The sequence below is a fragment of the Phoenix dactylifera genome, chromosome 9, assembly GCF_051530095.1.
Source record: "Phoenix dactylifera cultivar Ajwa chromosome 9, Ajwa_hap1_PhDact_Kaust_v1.1, whole genome shotgun sequence".
NCBI lineage: Eukaryota > Viridiplantae > Streptophyta > Magnoliopsida > Arecales > Arecaceae > Phoenix > Phoenix dactylifera.
Window position 1 is genome coordinate 31,941,171 of NC_143198.1, and position 19,524 is coordinate 31,960,694.

Sequence of the window (19,524 nt, forward strand, 5' to 3'; positions counted from 1 at the left end):
GGTTTGGCCAAAAAGGACTTTGGAACCGGAAACGGACCACCGGGGAACATGTTTGCCCATGAGTTTTCGGGTAAAATGCCGATTGGGTGTTCCGTGGGTTTGCTTTTTGGTGCAAATTAAATGGTGGGGCATTAATATGCTTTCGTGCGAAAGCCAACTGGTGTTTGACAAATTATAGATATTCGCTAAATTGTGCACGTGCAAAATATGCATTAACAGGATAAGGACAACACGGTACCGAAGAAAAAACACACTAAAGAAGATAATGACAGCATATTATAGCCATTTTGACAACAAGACGTGACAATGACATCACGTGTTCAAGATCAACCAATATTTTTTTGGACGAGCAATAGAAGTTTCACGAGAAATTCAAATTTTGGTGAAATTTAGATAATAATCACGTAATTTTTATGCACGGTAACGATTGAAAAAACAAATATTCGGCTAACAACTGAAATTAATAGCTTGGGCTCACCGCTGTACATGCCACGGGACTCATCCAATCTATGCTTACAGGGAGAAAAGCACTAATCACTTGACTTGCCGCGAGGCTGGTCCCCAAGCCTCACTATTTTTAAAGTCAAGTGATGGCAATCTGAAAACTGCAGATGGGGCATTTTAGAATAGCCGAAGATGCTCTCTCTTGTAGAGGAGATTTGTTGGCATGTTTTTACTGCTTTGACTAATAATAGATGGCTGACATGAGATGGACACAATATGAATGTTGTGGAGGACCTCTTCGAATTCTAGTGCTTTTAGAATTAGGTGATGACAGCTCGATACGGTCCGAAAACTGTAGGTGAGGCATTTTAGAGTAGTCGGAGATATGCTTTTTCTTGTGAAGGAAAATCTGCAGACATATTTTCACTGCTTTAGCTAATACCAGATGGTTGATTGGACGGCACAACATGGATGTTGTGGGGGATCCTTAGGTGTGGTTACTTTTCCGATGAGGGTTTGGCCGACTATGGTCAATATTGAGGCTGTGGATGGTATGCAGGTTACTAATCTCCTCCTCACTGACAGGACAGGATGGGACTCTAGCCGGATTAGCCATCGATTTTGAGAGCACCTTGCAAAAAAAATGCATTCGCTTATGGTTCTTTGGTGTGCTAGCTCGGATGTAAGGGTTTGGAACAAGACCTGTAGCCCCAAAGCCCAAGTGAGGGACATCTATGACATTTTTCAAAGTGAGCAGTGTCAGAAGCAGGACTACGCATGGATTTAGAGGTTTGGTCTTCACTCGGGGATTTTTTTATTCCTTTTGAAGATGACTTAGGGTTGGCTACCGACAAGGGTTGTCCTGAGTAGGCGCAGAATGAGCATCCAGCCGTACTGCCATGGTTGCGAGGTAGAGGAGACCATGGATCATGTTTTGTTCTAGTGTGATCGAGCTATGCAAATATAGATGCTTGTTGATATCCAATCAGATGCCTTGTGCCAATTCGGCTCCTTCACCTATGCACTTAGGTGGTGGACCAACACAACTCAAACCCGGTATGTGGCTATCAGGGCAACTTATACTACTTACCATATTTGGCTGGCTACGAATACTTGGATATTTGGGGAGAACAGTTCTACACCAAGATTCGTCATGGAGAGGATCCGTGTGCGAGCTATGAAGATCACCCATCCAAGCTTATCGGGCAGGCCATTGACAGCTCGGGACACCTGGAACTCTACCTCTACTCTTGCAGCATCTCAAACTATGTATATCACCTAGGAGCCCCCACCCTCGAGTTTTCTCAAGGTCAACTTTGATGGATGTGTTTTGGATAGTGGCAGAAAAAGTGGTGCGAGTTTCGTGATCAAAGGCCCAAACTCTAAAATGGTGGCAGTCGGTGGGTGCCTAATCTTTGATAGCTCGATCCCTAGGGCGGTGCTGAGGGTAGCTTGGGCTAGTTTGTGTCATGCTCGGCGTGTGCTGTTGGCCAATACAATCTTGCTCAAAGGTTACTCGGCTACAGTGATCAGCTGGATCCAGGGGTGCACTGGTGACATTGATGGTCGTCATCTCCTGCTCCAGGACATCTGGGGAATGGCAAGCGATGATATTACCTTCCGATTCAATTACGTCTACAGGGAGGTTGATGGAGTTACAGACTAGGTAGCTTTTTTTGTGGCTATGTCAATCATGGATAGTTGTTGCCATTTAATGTACGATTAGCTGTTACCGTGCGGTTATGGCACTACCCAATAAATTAGGTAACAAACACTACTCTTATCCTAAAGAGGACCCACAGGTAAGCAAGACTATGCTTCTCTATATTCGTTCTCTCCCTTCTCCGTCTTTGCTCTAAATCTCTGACTTAAACATCGAAGGATCCTCGTCGAAAATCTTCCGACAAATGGACTTTTTTACAAGTCAATCCCGCCTTTCTCCTCAGTTTCACCTAACCCAGCATACCTCAGTTCCAGATGATCTTAGTGTATCTCGATTCTAACTGACCTCAATATACTTTGGGTGGAGACCAATATCAACCCATATTCAAGCAACAATGCTAGGCTAAAACAAGACATCGGTGTCACATGATAATTGGTAGCCCATCTAATTATTGGACTTTCTAGTGGAAAGAACAATGTGTACAACTAGACGGAAGGAAATGATCCAAATCATCACATGGTTGCAGTGCACTAAAACAAAACAAACACAAATGATAGCTATGTAAGCGACAAACTTGACATGATTTGAACGGTGAAGTGCACGCAATCTAATAGCTGCCACAAAAAAAAAACGATGCTGGATAGGAACACCGGACCCAGGCCTAGCAGCCGTTAGATGCACGATCCAAAGTTGCGCCCGGGTGATTCGAACCGGATCGGAGCCGTCCGTTGAAGGGGAATATGTCCTCTGATCCGAGGGGGGACAAGGACAAGGAACCGAAGTCACGGGAGAGAGCAAGCGGCAACACATCAACTCCACTGCAAAACACCCCAAGATGCACCCTCTCAGGCGCAGTGGGGGCCACATGGACTCATATTATTAGAATTCCACTCTCATGGCGGTAAACAACGAGGCGGCAGCAGTGGTTGATTTGAGTGCGCGAAGAAGACTTCTTCGTTATCTCGTCTAGGTCGCCTAAATCCTACAAGCTTTGTCCGCCTCCTAAAAGTTAAAAGAGATGCCGCAATGGGTGCTGAAGGACTCCAATCCAATAGCAAGTGCCTAGCTAGCCAAAGCTAGTAAAATATGATTCCATCTACCAACCTCATCTGTATTCGACCTATAATAAGCAAAATTAGATTTGGGCTAAATAGATTTGGATCTTAAATAGATCGATCCATTTAAACTCTTTAGTGATCGAATCAGGTTTAGGCTCTAGTCTCTTGACCCGTTTAATCCGAATCGAATCAGGTCAAATTAAGTAGATTACATATTTATTAATAGGTTAATAGATTATATAAATTATGTAGGTTAATAGTTTAGGCAGGCAACCTATTTATCAAACAGATTAGGTAATTCAATGAGATCAGCTCTTTATTAAACATGGCAAGTTCGTATTTTAAATCTTGACTTGTTTCATAAATATATCAAGTTCAAATTCAGAAGTTTCCGACCCGAACTAAATCAAATTTTTTACTACTTGTACCAAGGGAAGCGATTTCATTCATCAAAGGTGGGGGCGCATAGAAATACTAGGGCAAGGCTCTCTCCAATTGTGCATCTCAAAGTCGCGTCAGAGCCATATTCGCTTAAAAGGCCGAAAAAGTGGAGGTTCAATTCCTGATAAAGTTCCACTCGCATATATGGCAGAAGTTGCGGGGACACGTGTCGTATGCTGAGCCGTCGAATATGCATTTGCAAGCTCAATTTTGCACGTGGGTCGCCAAAGTGGTCCAACTACGGTATGATGAAAGCATTTGATTCGCTTAGCACGTCACTTCAGCAGGGCCATCTCAGGTGTACCGCCATGGAAAAGGCCAAATCTCTCGAGCATCTTTGGACATGAACCGTGGTCCCTTGTTATGCGAATTTACTGTAGTTTTCTCACTATTCTGCATGTGTGTTGCATGTGATATTTGATATGCCTCGGATCCAACCACTGCAATATGGTAAAACTATGAGGCCTGCAATGGTTATAGCTTGACCCACAATTAGAGGGAGTTAAGCTAACATGTGTGATGCGCGGATGGTTACACAGCAGTTAATGCATGCATCCGTCTCACTTGCTCACAACTGCCGACCCCCGCCCTATATAAATAGCCCTAGAGATTTTTCAAAAATATTTTTTTTAAAATGCTTTTCTCACTTACGCGGGACCATTGTTGTCGCTAAATTCTGAACTAAAGTTAGGATGCTTCTCGGCTCACCTTGAGATCGGTAAGACCCGAGCTGAATAAGACCGGATGAGACCGAGGTAAGAAATATCTAGTCGCCTTTGAGACAAACCTGCAAAAAATCCATTTACTGAAAAGTTTTCGGAGGATGCTCCAATGCTTAAATCAGAATAGTAGAGCAACAATATGGAAGGAATTTTTTTTGTAGAAAGTAGTCTCCAAAATGAACTTACTTTGAGATTCTCGGGTCACTGTTTTATATGGGGTAGAATACTGATCCATTACTTGATTTATCACGGCGTATCTTAACTGTAACGGTTGGCTGTACATTAACAATGTAGTAACTATCCTGCAAGGGCTGTATGCGGTACCAAATATACCAATCATGCATTGACTGCAGTATCGTCATAACTGTTATCTTTATTAGCACGGACAGAGTGACACCTCGGTCTTCACCAAAGTTGTTCACCTTGGTTAAGGAGGTCGCTCTAAGCCGAGGTCAAAAATATCCAATATTTTCTTCATCAACTACTTTCTCAAATTGCAACTATCTTCTTAAAATTCTTATCCGACTTAGGCATTGGAGGGTTCCCTTTGAATAAATTCTAGCTAGTAGACTTCTTCTCTTTATTTTCAAATGAAACAATTAGTCCCAAGCAAGCTTCTTTGTTCGAGTACAGTCACAATCACTCTGGCCAGCCAACCTCTTCGGCTCGAAGCTAGTCCAACCTTTATAAGCTCGGGGTTCGAATTTTGGCAGCAACAGATAGCTAGCTATGATCTAACCATTTATTGAGTAGGTTTGACAAATATAATCTTCATTAATTGTTCATTTTAAAGTAAATATAGAGGAAACTTTTTTTTTTGATGAAAATAAAAATAAGAAAAAGAAGAGATGAATTCCCAAGAAGTCTGCGCAAGAGACCTTTCATGCAGACCAAATATGTGGGGTGCAGGTTCAAAGTAAAAATAAAGACATACATCGCACGTTTGAGGAGTGCACATTATAACAATAGAATTAATAAGTTTTTGAAAACCTTTTTTTTAGGCATGAGACCTTCCATTTATGCACAAACCAATAGAGTAGTAATGTTTAAAAGCATTTCAAATCCAAATCATATCCGAGGGCGAGGGACCGGCTGTACCGATCCACTACAATGCGCGCACGGAAGCTTTTATCCGACAAGCTGAAATCGTTCCATATCTCCAGTACGCATCATCGACATTCACCTCTCCGGAAGCCACTGCATTTGCTTTGCTCACACGTGACGTCACATCCACACGTGACGACGCGCACCAACGTCCTGCACGTCGGCTCGTCCCCTCGGCATGTGAGAAATTGGAGCCGTGATCTGACTAGATTTCTTTTTCTTGCTTGTGTTCGGGTTGTATCCATCGGGCGAAGGAATGTTTCATCTTCTTTCGCGACGTCGATCGTTGGATCGCGCCCCTGGTCAAAAGACTCCGCGCTGCACAAATCTCGGAGCCGATGTTGCGCGATCCAACGGTGCACTCGCGCGAAGGAAGGATATAACCTCCGTCCGCTTTCCTTTTCGGTTTGGGTGCTGATCTAGGAAGTAACCTTTTTGTTTTTTTGTGCTATCTTTTGTTTCGTCGGGGTGTGGGTCAGTGGTTTGACCGCCCACCATTGAGCATGCATCGGTCAAAGAGAAAGTTTTAACAGAAAGAAAAGATATTAAAAGATATTCCCCATTCATCACGCATTTGAGCATCCCTTTACCAGACTTGGAAGCCAATAACCGATTCCCACCTACCCATCTCAAAAGTTTCCAGATAATCTCGCCGACAAGAACCAACTCCAAAAATTCTTAGGATGCCTAACTTTATTACAAGAACTTAGTCTACGCCTGAAAAAAGTCTATCCAATAGGCTGAGGAACCGGAAGATACGAACCTAAATAAATTCTGTGAATGGAACGTTCGAGCTCTGGATCAAGAAGGGGCGTTGAAAGAGTTGACCATACTTCAACATTATATTTCCAGAGTCTCGTCAACCAACAAGTGAAGAGCGCGATGAGGAAGGAAGTGGGGATGGGGGGGAATAAATATCCCTGCAGGAGGCTGCAAAACTGATAGGAGAAGGGATCCAGATCCACAGGAGCCCACAGCCCATAGTATACACCTCATTCACAGAACGTCGATGCCTGCTTCAAATTGAATAACAGCATCAAAACAGCGATAAGTATAACACAGGATAATTTAAAAGAGAGAGAGAGAAACAGGCTTGAAATCTACAAAGCATTTGGTAGAGTTCTGCATGAGAATGTTACAACAATCTCTCTTCGCGCGAAGCTTCGATCCCTTAAACTCTCCAATATCTACCAACCAACCCCCAGTCCACCACTCTCTCTGTGCGCGCGCGAGCGCCAGTCAAATGCAAGATGAGATACGCTATGGTTTGAAACAACCAAGTATGACTATCTTCAAATATGGTCCCAATCTCGGGCTTATTCTTTCAGATTCTTTCATTCCTCTATTGTCTACTAATCTGAGTCACCGTCCATGCTCCCCAATGTCCTCATTGCCTTTAAACCTCTTGGTCTCTGCAAAACAAAATGAAATGAAAATGAGGAAACCAACAAGCATATCTTTCGTCTATTCATCATCCAGTGTCTCTTCTTTTCTGACAGGAACTCCTAATTTTGCAACTCATGATTTTATCAGAATTGAAATCACTGACCTTTTTGGAGACCTTCTTCTCTCGGACTTCATACCGTTCCAGAGTCAGATCGCACAGCCATGCACCTGGGCTCACCAGCTGTTAAGCATAAATGAGGGGGAAAAATTAATACACTTCTCTTATATAAAATCGTTATGAATTGGATGAACAAGAATATATGAGAAAGTACAAGACCCTAGCAGAAGCCACCAAACCTACCATTTATAGATTTTAAGGCGTTGAAGCTGACTTAGTAGAACTTTCATGGTCACTCAATAATATAATCTACAAAAAAGCGCAGATAATCCGAATTCCCCAGTTACAGTATCAATCAGATGAAAATAGGCCAGATGAAATTGGAAGCAGAGTCCCTAAAATAACAGAAAGCAAACCCTTTGCATTTCCAGGTATTTTTCGATACGAACAGTCACATGCCTTCCTGTAACACATCACAACTGCACTCGCAACGAGCACAATCTAAAGAAACTAGAAAACCGATCTTAAATGTGAATATTTATCTCTTTTTTTTTCATTTTTCCTCTCACTCGGTAGTGAACTGTGCTACCGATCAACACCATCATCTCCAAATTCAAGATGAAATCAACCATCTTAATTCCAGGAATCATGGTGGCAAGGAGCCCAAATTCCACTACAACAATGTCAAGAACCACAAGTGGCTCACTATCTAGAAGCTCCAAAGGACTAAGGGGAGAAATTAGGGGAGCAAAACATGATAAAGATTCCATTACGGTTGATGAGAAGTTAACCTGGGTTTTTCTATGGAATTTTTAAGATAAGAGAAGTCTTTATTTGCAAAGGATTTTTCTGAGCGATTAATCTATAAAGCGACAAGTTGTATGCACCAAAAAAGATCTTCAGACTGTAAAATCCCCCCCCCCCCCCCCCCTCCGGCCCGCGGGGAAAAAGCCATATAGAATACGTTGGATTTTTCTAAAGTATAGGAGAAACAATATTGCAGAAGACATAAAGAGGAAAATTATGATTATCACTAGGACATAGGAAGTCTGAAGAGAGGTGTTGCCCTTGCACAAATATTTTGATAAGGAATTCATCCTGGCACAAGTCCCATTAGCTATTTGGTTGTTGATAATTCACTTATTCAAGACCGAAGAGGTCACTAAAAGTTTTATTATTTTCTTCGAACATAATAAGAAATGCTTCAAGGAAATGACATAGATGATCATTGCAAGACGGATAAAAACAGATGGGTTCTGCAAGTTCTACTATCAGGTGAGCCACACAAAATACATGAAAGATCAAAATCATGCACATAGGCATGTAAAACTAAAAGGAGCATCGTAGAAGAGTTCCTCAAGGGATCCAAATCTTGTTCTTCTCCCTTGCTAGTTTTATTTTCTCTTTCTTTTTTTCTTAATTTTAGTTAGTGCATGTTGTGCCCCTCCATTTCTACACGAGCATCAGTATAAGTATCCATGAACAAAGTCAATTGGCAAGTCATAAATAAATAAAGTCATTACTTGTCAACAAGATTTGCTGTACCGGTTAGTACCGGTGCATACCAATTGTACCGTACCCTACTTGTACCGAACCGGCATATAATACGGAGGGCGTCTGACACTCGGCATGCCGAACCAGCCCCCATACCGAATATACTGACACTATAATAGGATGGTACTAGTACGGGGTCTGGTATCGAGATGGCAAACCTCGCTTGTCAGAGTTCAATGGGCATAGACATATTAACCTACCATATATATACTAAAACTTGCATTGATATCGAACCAATTATCGAGTCTTTTTCAAGCTTTCAACTTTATATAACACATGTAGAAAGATATGTCTTGTAAAGACCAACTTGGATTTTCACTCAAAGAATATTTCTATTTCTTCCTTCTTAATAACTCTCCGCATAACTTATTATATAATATTTTACCTGCATACTTGCATCCAGTTATTCCAATCAATATTGGATATATCCGGATTGGGTATGTGTCAAATACTTGAATACTTGTCATTTTTTTATAGTAGCTTTTGAGAATTGGATTCTAATAATGACTGATACACTATAATAATGCTGAAGTATTTCTTCCTTTATAAAGATTGATCAAGAAATTATAATGCATCATTTTTCTAAAATCCTTGAGCTAATCAGGAAGTCTAGATAAGAAACATCCATATTGGAAGACTTGAACAAATTACTTTTCATGTATCCCCATACCCCATTATATCCCTCTTGTTGAGTCCAACACTAGGACATGTGTCCGAATCCATTTCTCATGTTTGTTTCCATGTGCTTTAATCAGCATATATTTGGTTAAAAAAATAATCTTCTCCATTGATCAAAAATAAAAAGTGTTCAATTGGAACATGAAAATGTGACTGAATGGGTCTTAGTTACTCTACGTGATAAATTGAAATGATTCATTTTCAGGGAGTACTCCAGGGTGGGGCCGGTAGCTTGGAGAAGTAGAGCATGTGACTAGAAACCACAATGTTGGCAATTCAAATCCCTCCTCACCTACAACCTTCCACAAGGGGAAGGATATTTCCTTTACCTCTAGAGACAGGAAAATCTTTATTAGGATATCTTTCTTCTGTTACATGAATCAAGCATTTCATTTCATCCAGAAAAAGCCATCTCTTTCTCAACAATGTTTTTGTCATCTGATCCAAGTATTCCGTTAGATGGGAATGGATTTGACAAATATTGATAACTCTCAGATAGAGAAATCTATTGATTCTCTCCCAATAGGTTGGATCATAGGTGCAATGTTTTACTTCAAGAGCGAGATCTCTGGTTCGTCTAAGATGGCCTAGCTGCACCAGGGAAAATAATAGGAGACACAATTGATCTATCAAGCACACTCCACTTAGCTCGAGGGATATAGATCAGTTGGTAGAGCTCATCTCTTGCATTTGGGTCCAATGTAGCTATAAAAGCAAGACATGTAGGTCGATCGACTCATCAAGTTCCTACTGCGACACTATTGCACTACTGTGATAGTTTAAAATAGAATTTATTCTTAACTTTCCACCATATCTAGTAGCATTATTTGGTATTAGAGTGAGGCTTCCCTCCATGACGGTCCATGGTGACCAGCGCACCAAGAGCTTCTTCTAGATCTCAATTGATTAAACAATACTTTCCAAATTGAGCATGAGGAGATAAACTAGATTCGATATTGGAAAACAAAATATTTTGAATCCAATGTTTGATTCCATTAAAATGATGTACTAGTAGAAAGGTTTTTGGACAACCAAATTAGAGGAGATCAGATTTTCTTGGAAAAATGGATGCTTCCTTTTATAGGAAAGGAAATGTCATTACATAGATAGTCCCATTAAAACACCATTATCAACAATGCCATACCAAACCTTTAACACACTGCATCCTTTCTTCCATCCACAAATGCAAATAAGATCCTTTTTGGATTTTAGAAAGACCCAAGAACAAGTTCAACTATTTGCAAAATATCACAAAATTTGCATCACTAAAATTCCAAAACTTTTACAAGAAATTTCTCATTCAATATATACTAATTAGGTTCTGATCAACACAACATGGAAAGGTGAAATCAAATGATATTCCAAGTTTGGAAAATACTCAAGTTTATGAAGCTATTGAATAGAACTCATATATGAAATATCGAAATTCTCCCGTTGGCATACCATTTGTTCTTATTTAGATTAGCCACCTTGGCTCATAGAAATACCACTCTTGCTAGAAATCAAGTGGTGCTATCCTTCAGGGGCCCAAATAACTATCATAAGTTTATGTTAAGAATACACCAATAGCAAGGATTGGGCACACTATGTTGTAGATGAATCTTGCACATTCTTTTCACACGGTAACAATTGCATTCATCCAACTGCTTGCATCTTCTTTTTCCTTTTTCCTTTATTTTGGTGGGAGGATGGGGGATGGAGGGGTGCAGTTGAGCCATGATGGCAAACAAGCAACCTCTGGCAAAAAAGCTTGTATGTGTTTCGCTAGCAACTTCAAGTTCGCATCTCCATTCCTATCGCATCCCTTGTGCCCTCGCAAATATCGCCACCAAGTAGCAACAAAGTCTTTCTCATGTAGAACATGCCTATATTCATATCTAGAATCTGGCTTCCAACAACTGCTATCTCCTCTAGGATTGCATGCCATTCCATTGGCCAACAGTGTTAACCAAGGACCACTTCCTCATTATTATTGCCCACCTCAAGACATCAATCGTCTAAAGGTTTAAATGATGCTTGCAATGGCATGCTACACTAGCTTTAGCAACGTACTTGTCGTGTTGTGTTGTGCCAACGCTTGAAATTTATTGGCACACAATTGTGCCACACACCGAACCAAACTAACATGTTACGTATTGGAAGAATAATCCATTTTGCCATGTCTAGTCACTTCCAATTGCAAGAACTCTAAGCACTTCTTCAGAAGTAGATTTGACTCCTCAGATGGCCAGGCATCCAGAGACCTTGTTGCCTTGGTCACCACTAAATGAAGATGTTCAAAATCATCTTGCATCACAAATCCAATGCCAGCTATAGGATCATTAAGATAAAATGAAGCATTGATATTTACTTTAAGATAGTTGCTTTTCTCCATGATTGAGTCATTTCCAGCTAGACTAAACTACTTTTGTCCAAAAGATATGCCCATATTGACCAAATAAGTCGTGTTCAAACACAGAAACCTTTAAGAAGAATGCATCTTCAACTTTGACACCTCATAAAACTAAGAAACTTATTTTTTATCACCCACCTTTATATTTAATACTAACCATATCAATATGCATCTCCTAAACAAAGAAAAGAGATTCTATTTAGATGTCCCTTTTTCCTATCACATGTGATGGGACAATGTTTCAATTTGTCTCTTTAGCTTGTGACTTGTGCCCTAGCAATGAATACACTTCCTGTTAAAACTTGCATTCACCATTTCTGTAGACTCTTTCTAAGTTTATGGAAATGTTAAGAGGGTTTCTTCCTATTTGTGTGAGTTTAAGATGAGAAAATTAGAGTAGATCTCCACAATTTCATGGCATACCTTCCCTTGCTTATTCTTCATAAACAAGAATTTGGTCTATTCTTAGAAAATTAATATCAAGCTGACAGCTGGTCAGAAATAAAATCTCAATCCTTCCATGAAGCCTTCTCAAATTAAAGCTCCATACCAGTTCCGGTTTTGATGAGAAAAGGCTCGGGAGACCATAAATACCTCTAACATACTAAAATTGTTGGTTGGATTGCGAAATCTAAGATTTAACACATGAACCAACTTGCATGTATTTTCAGTAGAACAACAAAAAGGCCCACCTTGACCAATATCGTACCCGACGCCACCAAAATTGAACTTGATCCCTCAAGCCTGAATTCTTCATGGTTCCAAAGTTTTCAATTCAAACTTGGTCTAGGCTTGGCCAAGTTCAATTGACCTTCATCTGAATTTAGGTTGTGTTAGGCTGGGAACCTTATTTTAGAAATAAACAACTAGAGTCCAATTAAAAGAACTAACCAAGCCTCCAACCTAAACACAGTTTGACCTAAAATCAGGTTGACACTTTCTCATCCAGGCCCAGTCAATCTAATGTATGTATTGGCAGACCCAACACAATGTATGGGTCGAATTTAGGGTTAACCTAGCCCAAGTTGAACCTTAATTGGTAGATTCTAGCAAATTATAGCAAACAAGTAATAGCGTAGGAAATCAAAATTTGGGTTCCATTAGGAAATTGCTAAGTTGACTTCTACTACTTTTGACAAGGAAACGTATAATGTACATACAGTAGTGATCTAAGTCATTTTCAGCTTAAGGAATAAAATTGCAAGAAATATCTACGAAACAACAAAAGAGCTGTAGAATTTTCAACGAGGTTCTTTCTTTTGATTATATTTGAAAATTCAAATTATATTCAATACCATTAACCAACAAAATATATAACAGATAGGATAACATCCAACCTAGATTTGTCACTCTTGCCAAATTGGCCTCACTAATAGTTCTCTTCATGGAGTCTTGCATTGATATCCACAATATACACAGAAAAGGGCTACCAATCAAGCTAGTTACAAAATTCAGAAATTGGAGGATGCAATGTAAGCTAAAAGAATGCAGTATATCACGATTATGTGTAAAGGAATTCACTTGGCTTGCCTAGATGCTCAACAGTGGATTTAATTAGTTTTGTTGAAGAAGTGTAACTAAACACTGCTCTAATCTAATAAATTCTGATGTCTTCGTACTATGCAAAAGAATCACTAAGATGCAGTTTGAATCAAAGCAATGAAATAGAAACAATGAAATGATGTATCAATGTATATGAGGAAAAACAAATAAAGCTTGCTAACATAAACACAGAGATCGAAATGCCCTCTTTAACCTCAGTCTCAAAAATTAATAGGTCATTTCACACTACATACTTCTTACTATATCAGAAGAGTGAGATGAACTCACCACCTCTGCCCTTAACTACTGTCATCCAGCTTACTAACTATAACGAATGACCAATGGGCAAGAATGGAATGAACTGTCACCATATGAAACATATAATTCCCACTCTTCCACAGCTATGATCTCTTCCCCCCCCCCCCCCCCCCCCCCCCCTCCCTCCCTCTCCCCATGCAGCTCCCTTAATTCCATTCAGGATCTTTCCACCAGCCAAATTTTGTATGCCTCCTCTGGGATATCCCAAAAAATCTCTAAATTGGAAAAATAACCAACAAATAGAAGAGAAGCAGATAAACCCATGCCGACCACTTAAGAAATTCTATAGCCTTTTTTCCGAGGTTTGATCGCCCCCCGTGGAGCTGGAGTGTTATAGTTAAATCAGCGCCCCTAACCTTGAAGTAGAATTACAAGTCTGGACTGCGTTTTGACGCTATTACTCTTAGCACAAGGGCGCTTTTGTAACTCAAACCAAGTTCAGGGGCATTTCTTACTACAACAAATGAAAATAAGATCCCAACATCCAGCCAACAGCAGCGACCCTGCAACGAAAGGAAATGAGGACCAAAATTATAGGTCCACCCACCGCAAAGGCACCCTATTTTTGGCCCACCTAATCTACAGAGACCACTGAAAGGCAGAACCAACCAGAGGAAACCCTGAAACCAACGTAGGTCCATCTATCAAGACAAACTAAATGGTGGGCCCCATCTACCAAGACCAATTCTGGAACCAACCGCTGACGAAGTCCAGGCACCCAAACGGCCCCCACTTTCCCCGCCCTCTAGAAAAAGTCGCAGCATCGGCAGCAAACCAGCAGCCTTTCGCCCTTGTTAATCAATGCCTAAAGATTCCGTATCTAATGAAAATATTTCCACAATCTAATATATATCCATATATTTTGATACTAAAATAAAATATTAGGAAAAAAAAACCAAAGAGGGGAAAAAGGAGTGAGGAAGAGTGAGGGCATCCGGCTTACGTTAACGGTCTTTTGGACAAATTTGGCCCTCTTCTTAGGCCTCTGGGGGAGCTTGGATCCCTTGAAGACCAGGAAGTCCTCCTCCTTCTCTTTGTTAGTCAGCGCGATCGCGAACTTGGGCCACACCGTGCCCTCGCTCCCCGACGACGAGCCCGCTCCCCCATTCTTCTTCTCCTCCGACGACGCCGATGCGCCGCCGTTCCTGGCCTTCACCGCCCGCTCTGGCGACGCCACCCCCCGGAGCCCGCCGTTGCTCTGCTGCCGCCCTCTCATCTCCGCCGTCGCAGCTTCCGAATTCCTGAAATGATTTCAAATCAAATCGAGGAATCTATAAAAACGAGTCATGATTCATTCGACTGGAATAAAGAAATAGGAAAGTAAGGGAGCGACTATCTTTCGAGGACCGAAGAATTTACTGCATAATTTAATTCAGTGATTTCGGTTCAGGATTACAGGGGATACGCTCGTGTACCTAGTTTGCTGTCTCGTTCGCCTCGGAGTCGGAGGAGATTGAGGGGGTTCCATGATGGGCCCCTGGTATGTATATGATTTACCCGTGACGAGATACTGTGGTCGTGAGAAAATAAGGTTACCCTCATCCCCCAGAACAAAATGGTTATGGACCATTTAAAACGTCTGGATTGATTTCGCTCTGGCCCGTCTGATCGAAAAGTTGAAGGGCCGCATTCCGCGAGATTCGGGGGTTCAATGCATCTCACGGACGATTTGACCAATCAGACGGTCGGAATTGTGTCCCAATTAAACAGAGATCTGCTGTTGCGGAGTGTGGACCCTTAGCGGCAGGTTGTAAACTGTTGCCTTTTTTGGAACCGCTTACTAATCTTAACATTTGAAGAAGCAGAAAAGAATCAATACATGCATTCCTTCAACCTCCCTGATAAATGCAGTTTTAATGATGCTTGCTATCTCTGGTGCGCCGGTCTGTAGCTGACGGAATGCGGAGTGCTTTGAAAGAGTCATTTCCAAGGGGGGGACAGATGAAACGCCGACCGGTCTTTGTCGCTGGACATTACCCTCGACATTCATGTACCTATCTCAGATATAATCCTGGCCATCCAATGAGAGTCTTTGCTAATGGACGGTGGGTAGAAGTGCTCGAGGAAGGGCGGTCAAGCATAAATGTCGGTTCCCTTAGAAAGGGAGAACACAGAATGTCCGGGCTTCTTTTTTTTTTTTTTGGGTTAAAGAATGTCCGGGCTTTCGAAAGCAAACTGGTCGGGTAATGGATTATGCTATTGAACACTGGGATGGAATTAATGAACCAAAACGGGGATCAGGACTCGGTGCAGAAGGAGCACGTACATGATATATAGTATTATATACCATGCAAGTGGTGTGAGGTTTTGGCAGGGATACGTGGCGCTGCGTCATGAATCGAGAAGTTTATCAAAAGCGTGCGGTGTCTCTCCCTTCATCGAGAGGTTCGTACGAATTCGGTCAAAATGGAGAACTGGAATCCAAAGTTTATCCTACGCCACCAGAAATGTTTTGGGCTGGAAATCGACTTGGCCGAACTGGAGGGGTTCCAGACTCCAGAAAAGCAGCCTCCGAGCCACGCCTACTCCCCCTGGCCGCATGTGGAACAGCTGGACTTTCAGATTCGTGATATATACGGAGGAAACCGCCTTCGCCATCGGCATCGCTGATCGGGGCAGCGTATTGCAGGGGAGCAGCCGGTAAGCTGTGCCTGCAGTGAGAGACACAAGCCACAATACGCACCTCACGTGCCCTGACACAAGCACGTGATCATGGCATGCCGGGCCCCCAGCCAGCCAGAAACGCGAAGGAAACTAACAGACACCGCATAAGAAACCACGCCTCTCTTCTCCTGGTAATTGCGTCCCAACCTCGTTTTCCTTTGGAAAAAAATTGCTGGAGAGAAAGAGAGAGAGAGAGGAGTCGTACCTGAGGGTGCGCTGATGGGTCGGGGAGGTGCGGCGGGGGGGAGGAGCCAAGCCAGAGTGCTTGTCGACCCGGACGACCCGGCGGTCGACACGAACCGTAGTGGCGGCCTTGTCGGTGGTGGCCGCGTCCTCCTTCCGCTGGACCTTGACGCACCTCAGCCGCTTCCGGTTCCCCCAGTGGAGCAGCAAGTCCGGCTCGGCCAAAGCCGACGACCCATTGCCCGTACCATGAACTCCTCCTCCTGAGCCGCGGGTGTAATAGGGATTCCTCGCCTCCCTTTCCATCTATATCCCCTTCAAAGCCAAAGCCTGACACGTGACCACAGCACGTAATCACGGTTAGTCATTCACTTAAACCACGGTTAATGATCAATAACACCGATGGACGGAAGGAATGCTGATGCCCAGAATAGAGACAGGGCGTGAAAGAGAGGGAAGAAGACGAAGATGAGCTGCTAAATAGTAATTTGATCGGAATGGATAGAGAATGATGGGAAAATTGAAAGGAAAAAAAATGAGGAAAGCAAGAAAAAAAACGAGAAGAGAAAGAAGATGAGATGAGTTATTTTTTCCCTTTGTTAACGAAATATAGCATATCTCTTCAAATTTATATGTTTACGGGGAGTTACGAAGCAGAGGAGGTTTCATTAATTGCGGGATTGTTAAATGAAGAAAGAAATTAATGGGATCAGAGAGAACAGATCGCTGGGTACCATCAATAAACTTTAGGGCCTTTGGTAATAGATTTGATGTAATGCATAGGAAACAGCTAAGAGGTTTCATTGGAGAAAATTTGAAGAGCTGAGTAGAGACGAGAAAGGACATGGGAACTTGGAGACAGGGAAGATTTCTGCCAGAAGAATTAGATATTCCTGGGAAAAAAGTTATCGCCTTGGCTGGTTATTTGGTCGTGGTTCTGAAGCGTTGTAGGATTAATCGAACGGCCTCTGAACAAATGCTGAATTCCTTGGCTTCGGAAACGAGCAGAAGGAAATAGATTAGCAACAATAAGAACAGAGAGATCGGAGGGTAGCAATCGGGAAACGGATAAAGATGTAAAATTTCTTCGAATTACCTAGGATTCTGAAATGGTTGCTGCGATCGGAGCTTGTCCCGATCTTCTCTTCTGCAGGGAAAACAATTTGGTCAGGAAAGGGAAAACAAAAGAAAGGTCTTATATGGTAGTTCATGCTAAGGAGAAACGCCAGGAAGGTTGGAAGAAACAGAGAATTATCAAAGCACAAACCATTGAATAATTGTTCAAAGTTTGGCTCTTTCGAACTTTATTTCATCAAACTTCAGAGAAGTAAAGCAGAGATCGAAGGAGTTCGCGTTCAAATGCAGTTGAACTGAGAGGAATCCCGATCGATTCTTAAGAGGAAACACATCCGTCCAAAAGATCGAGAAATTGAATCGTTTTGTCAATTAAATCAGAAGAACAGGGGAAAATATGGCCAGAATCTCAAGTAAACAGAGAAATACAAGAGGCTTGAATTATTAGATCATAAAAGAACCTTCAACAAGGGGAAAGAAGACCTCATTTTCAAATATGGATTCTTTGTAGTTCTTATTTACTCCTGGATAAAGATTTAAATTCTCAAATCTCTCCAAATGTGCTCTTCGAAACTGGAATAAGGACAAACCACGAATGAGAAAAAATCATCCAACAAAACCACGGAAATCCAGGGCAGCGGCGGAATGCAAACCTTTGGAGCTCAAAGTCTTCGCCGCTTCTTCGATCAATCCTAATGCTGGCAAGAATTAGCAGCAGTAATCTCGAAAACCGACAAAAGAAACAGAAATAAAATTCGAGCAGAAATCTCTGATTTTTGGAGGAGGAACACTTGGGCTTTCAGTGACCAAAGATTCCTAATTTTCTCTTTTCAGATTGCCTTCTTTTCTCCAACAAGAGGATGAAGAGAGGGAGGAGAGCGAGGAAAACTGAGAGCTTTGATCGGACGAAATGCTCTCTTCTCACCCTTCCTCCAAGGCTTTTATACGCCCTCTCTAGCCTCTCCTCTCCTCTCTGACCTCCATCGCTCTTCGAACCGTTCCTGTCCCTTGATCAAGTTATCAACGATCAGCATTATCATGATGAGGAGCTCCCCGTTATGCCGACCCGTTTAGCGAGCGGCGTTAACCGTTTCGAGGTTTCGCGGGTTCGCATAACGGCGTTATTGTCGTTTTATTATGTCGCCCCTAATAATGTTTTTGTTTAGTTTTTTCCTATAGCCGTCTCCACCGGAGTAACCTAACTACGGTATGCTGTGGCCCCACTATTAGGTACTACGTCGTCTGCTCTTTGTTTATTATTGGACGGTTCAGATTGATGGTGGACACGTCCCCCAAATGGACGGGCGGATGTCCGCCTTCGCCGAGATCGAGGTTTGGGCTTTCTTTCTTGGCCGCATTCGTGGCTATCATTAATAATAGGTTAGTTCGCAAGTTTTATCCCACCTTACGATTAATGAGATTGACGGTCTAGATTTGACCGAGAAGTTCCTTCCCTATTGAAAAGGAAATGACCAATCACACCCCCTTTTTTTGGTTGCATTATTATTAAAAAATTAATCAAGTTTTGTAAGAAATTCATTCAAAAGCTCCTTTAATGAGAATGCCGTTGAAGGGTGCAATTCTTGCTCCAGATGTGTAAGAATGTTTTGCTCGCATATGTATAGGTTTGATGTTCTTTGTGCAGAGGAAGAATACATTTAGATCATTAAATCGCCCGCGGCAAAATTTTGCAACAAAACAAGCATGCAAGTAGAATAAAATTTCTAAGCCATGCTTTTCAGGCGTTTGGTAATTATGTAATGAAAACTTTTGCATTAGAGACTCGGCAAGATTTGTGGCACCAACTCTTTTGATTTTAACTCTTATGACCAAATTAAACTAGGCTCGGCTCTTAGGGACCATTTTAGTCTAGCCAAAAAAAACTTTGAAGTCATTGCATAGATTTGTATATATATTATTGCTAGGTGGAATATGAGATAAATGGATGGCTATGATCCCTTCACATTATAATAAGCACATGTTTACCTACACCCAAGGTAAATTGAATGTGATTGGATCCAATGGGAACTCAAGTTAGTAAGTTGCTTTCCTCTGGTACCATCATCTAGCTTCTTGGAAGATTTCAGGAGCAAGCAACAACTTATTGGCGATTTCCAAAAACAAGATTTTAGGAGCAAGCAACCAACACAATTTTATTTTCTTTTTCTCAAAAATTTAGTAAA

General features: G+C 41.7%; 1 protein-coding gene across 5 annotated transcripts; it reads right to left on the minus strand.

The window, feature by feature from the left end:
* Positions 1-5,977: 5,977 nt before the first annotated feature.
* LOC103719318 (uncharacterized) lies at positions 5,978-18,257 on the minus strand. Of its 5 annotated transcripts, XR_015969093.2 has the most exons (7): positions 17,995-18,128; positions 17,364-17,414; positions 16,290-16,597; positions 14,364-14,661; positions 7,180-7,245; positions 6,982-7,059; positions 6,481-6,844 (listed from the first exon to the last, which is right to left on the minus strand). XR_015969093.2 is itself a non-coding variant. In XM_008808515.6 (6 exons), the coding sequence occupies exons 3-6, from the start codon at positions 16,571-16,573 to the stop codon at positions 6,785-6,787; spliced, it is 720 nt and encodes a 239-aa protein (XP_008806737.4). In that variant the 5' UTR covers positions 16,574-16,597; positions 17,364-17,414; positions 17,995-18,257; the 3' UTR covers positions 5,978-6,784. The 5 variants fall into 5 exon arrangements, 3 of the variants coding, with proteins under 3 accessions (XP_008806737.4, XP_008806745.4, XP_038987162.3); XM_008808515.6 differs by lacking the exon at positions 7,180-7,245 and having other exon boundaries at positions 5,978-6,844; positions 17,995-18,257; XR_015969094.2 differs by lacking the exon at positions 17,364-17,414 and having other exon boundaries at positions 17,995-18,255.
* Positions 18,258-19,524: the final 1,267 nt, after the last annotated feature.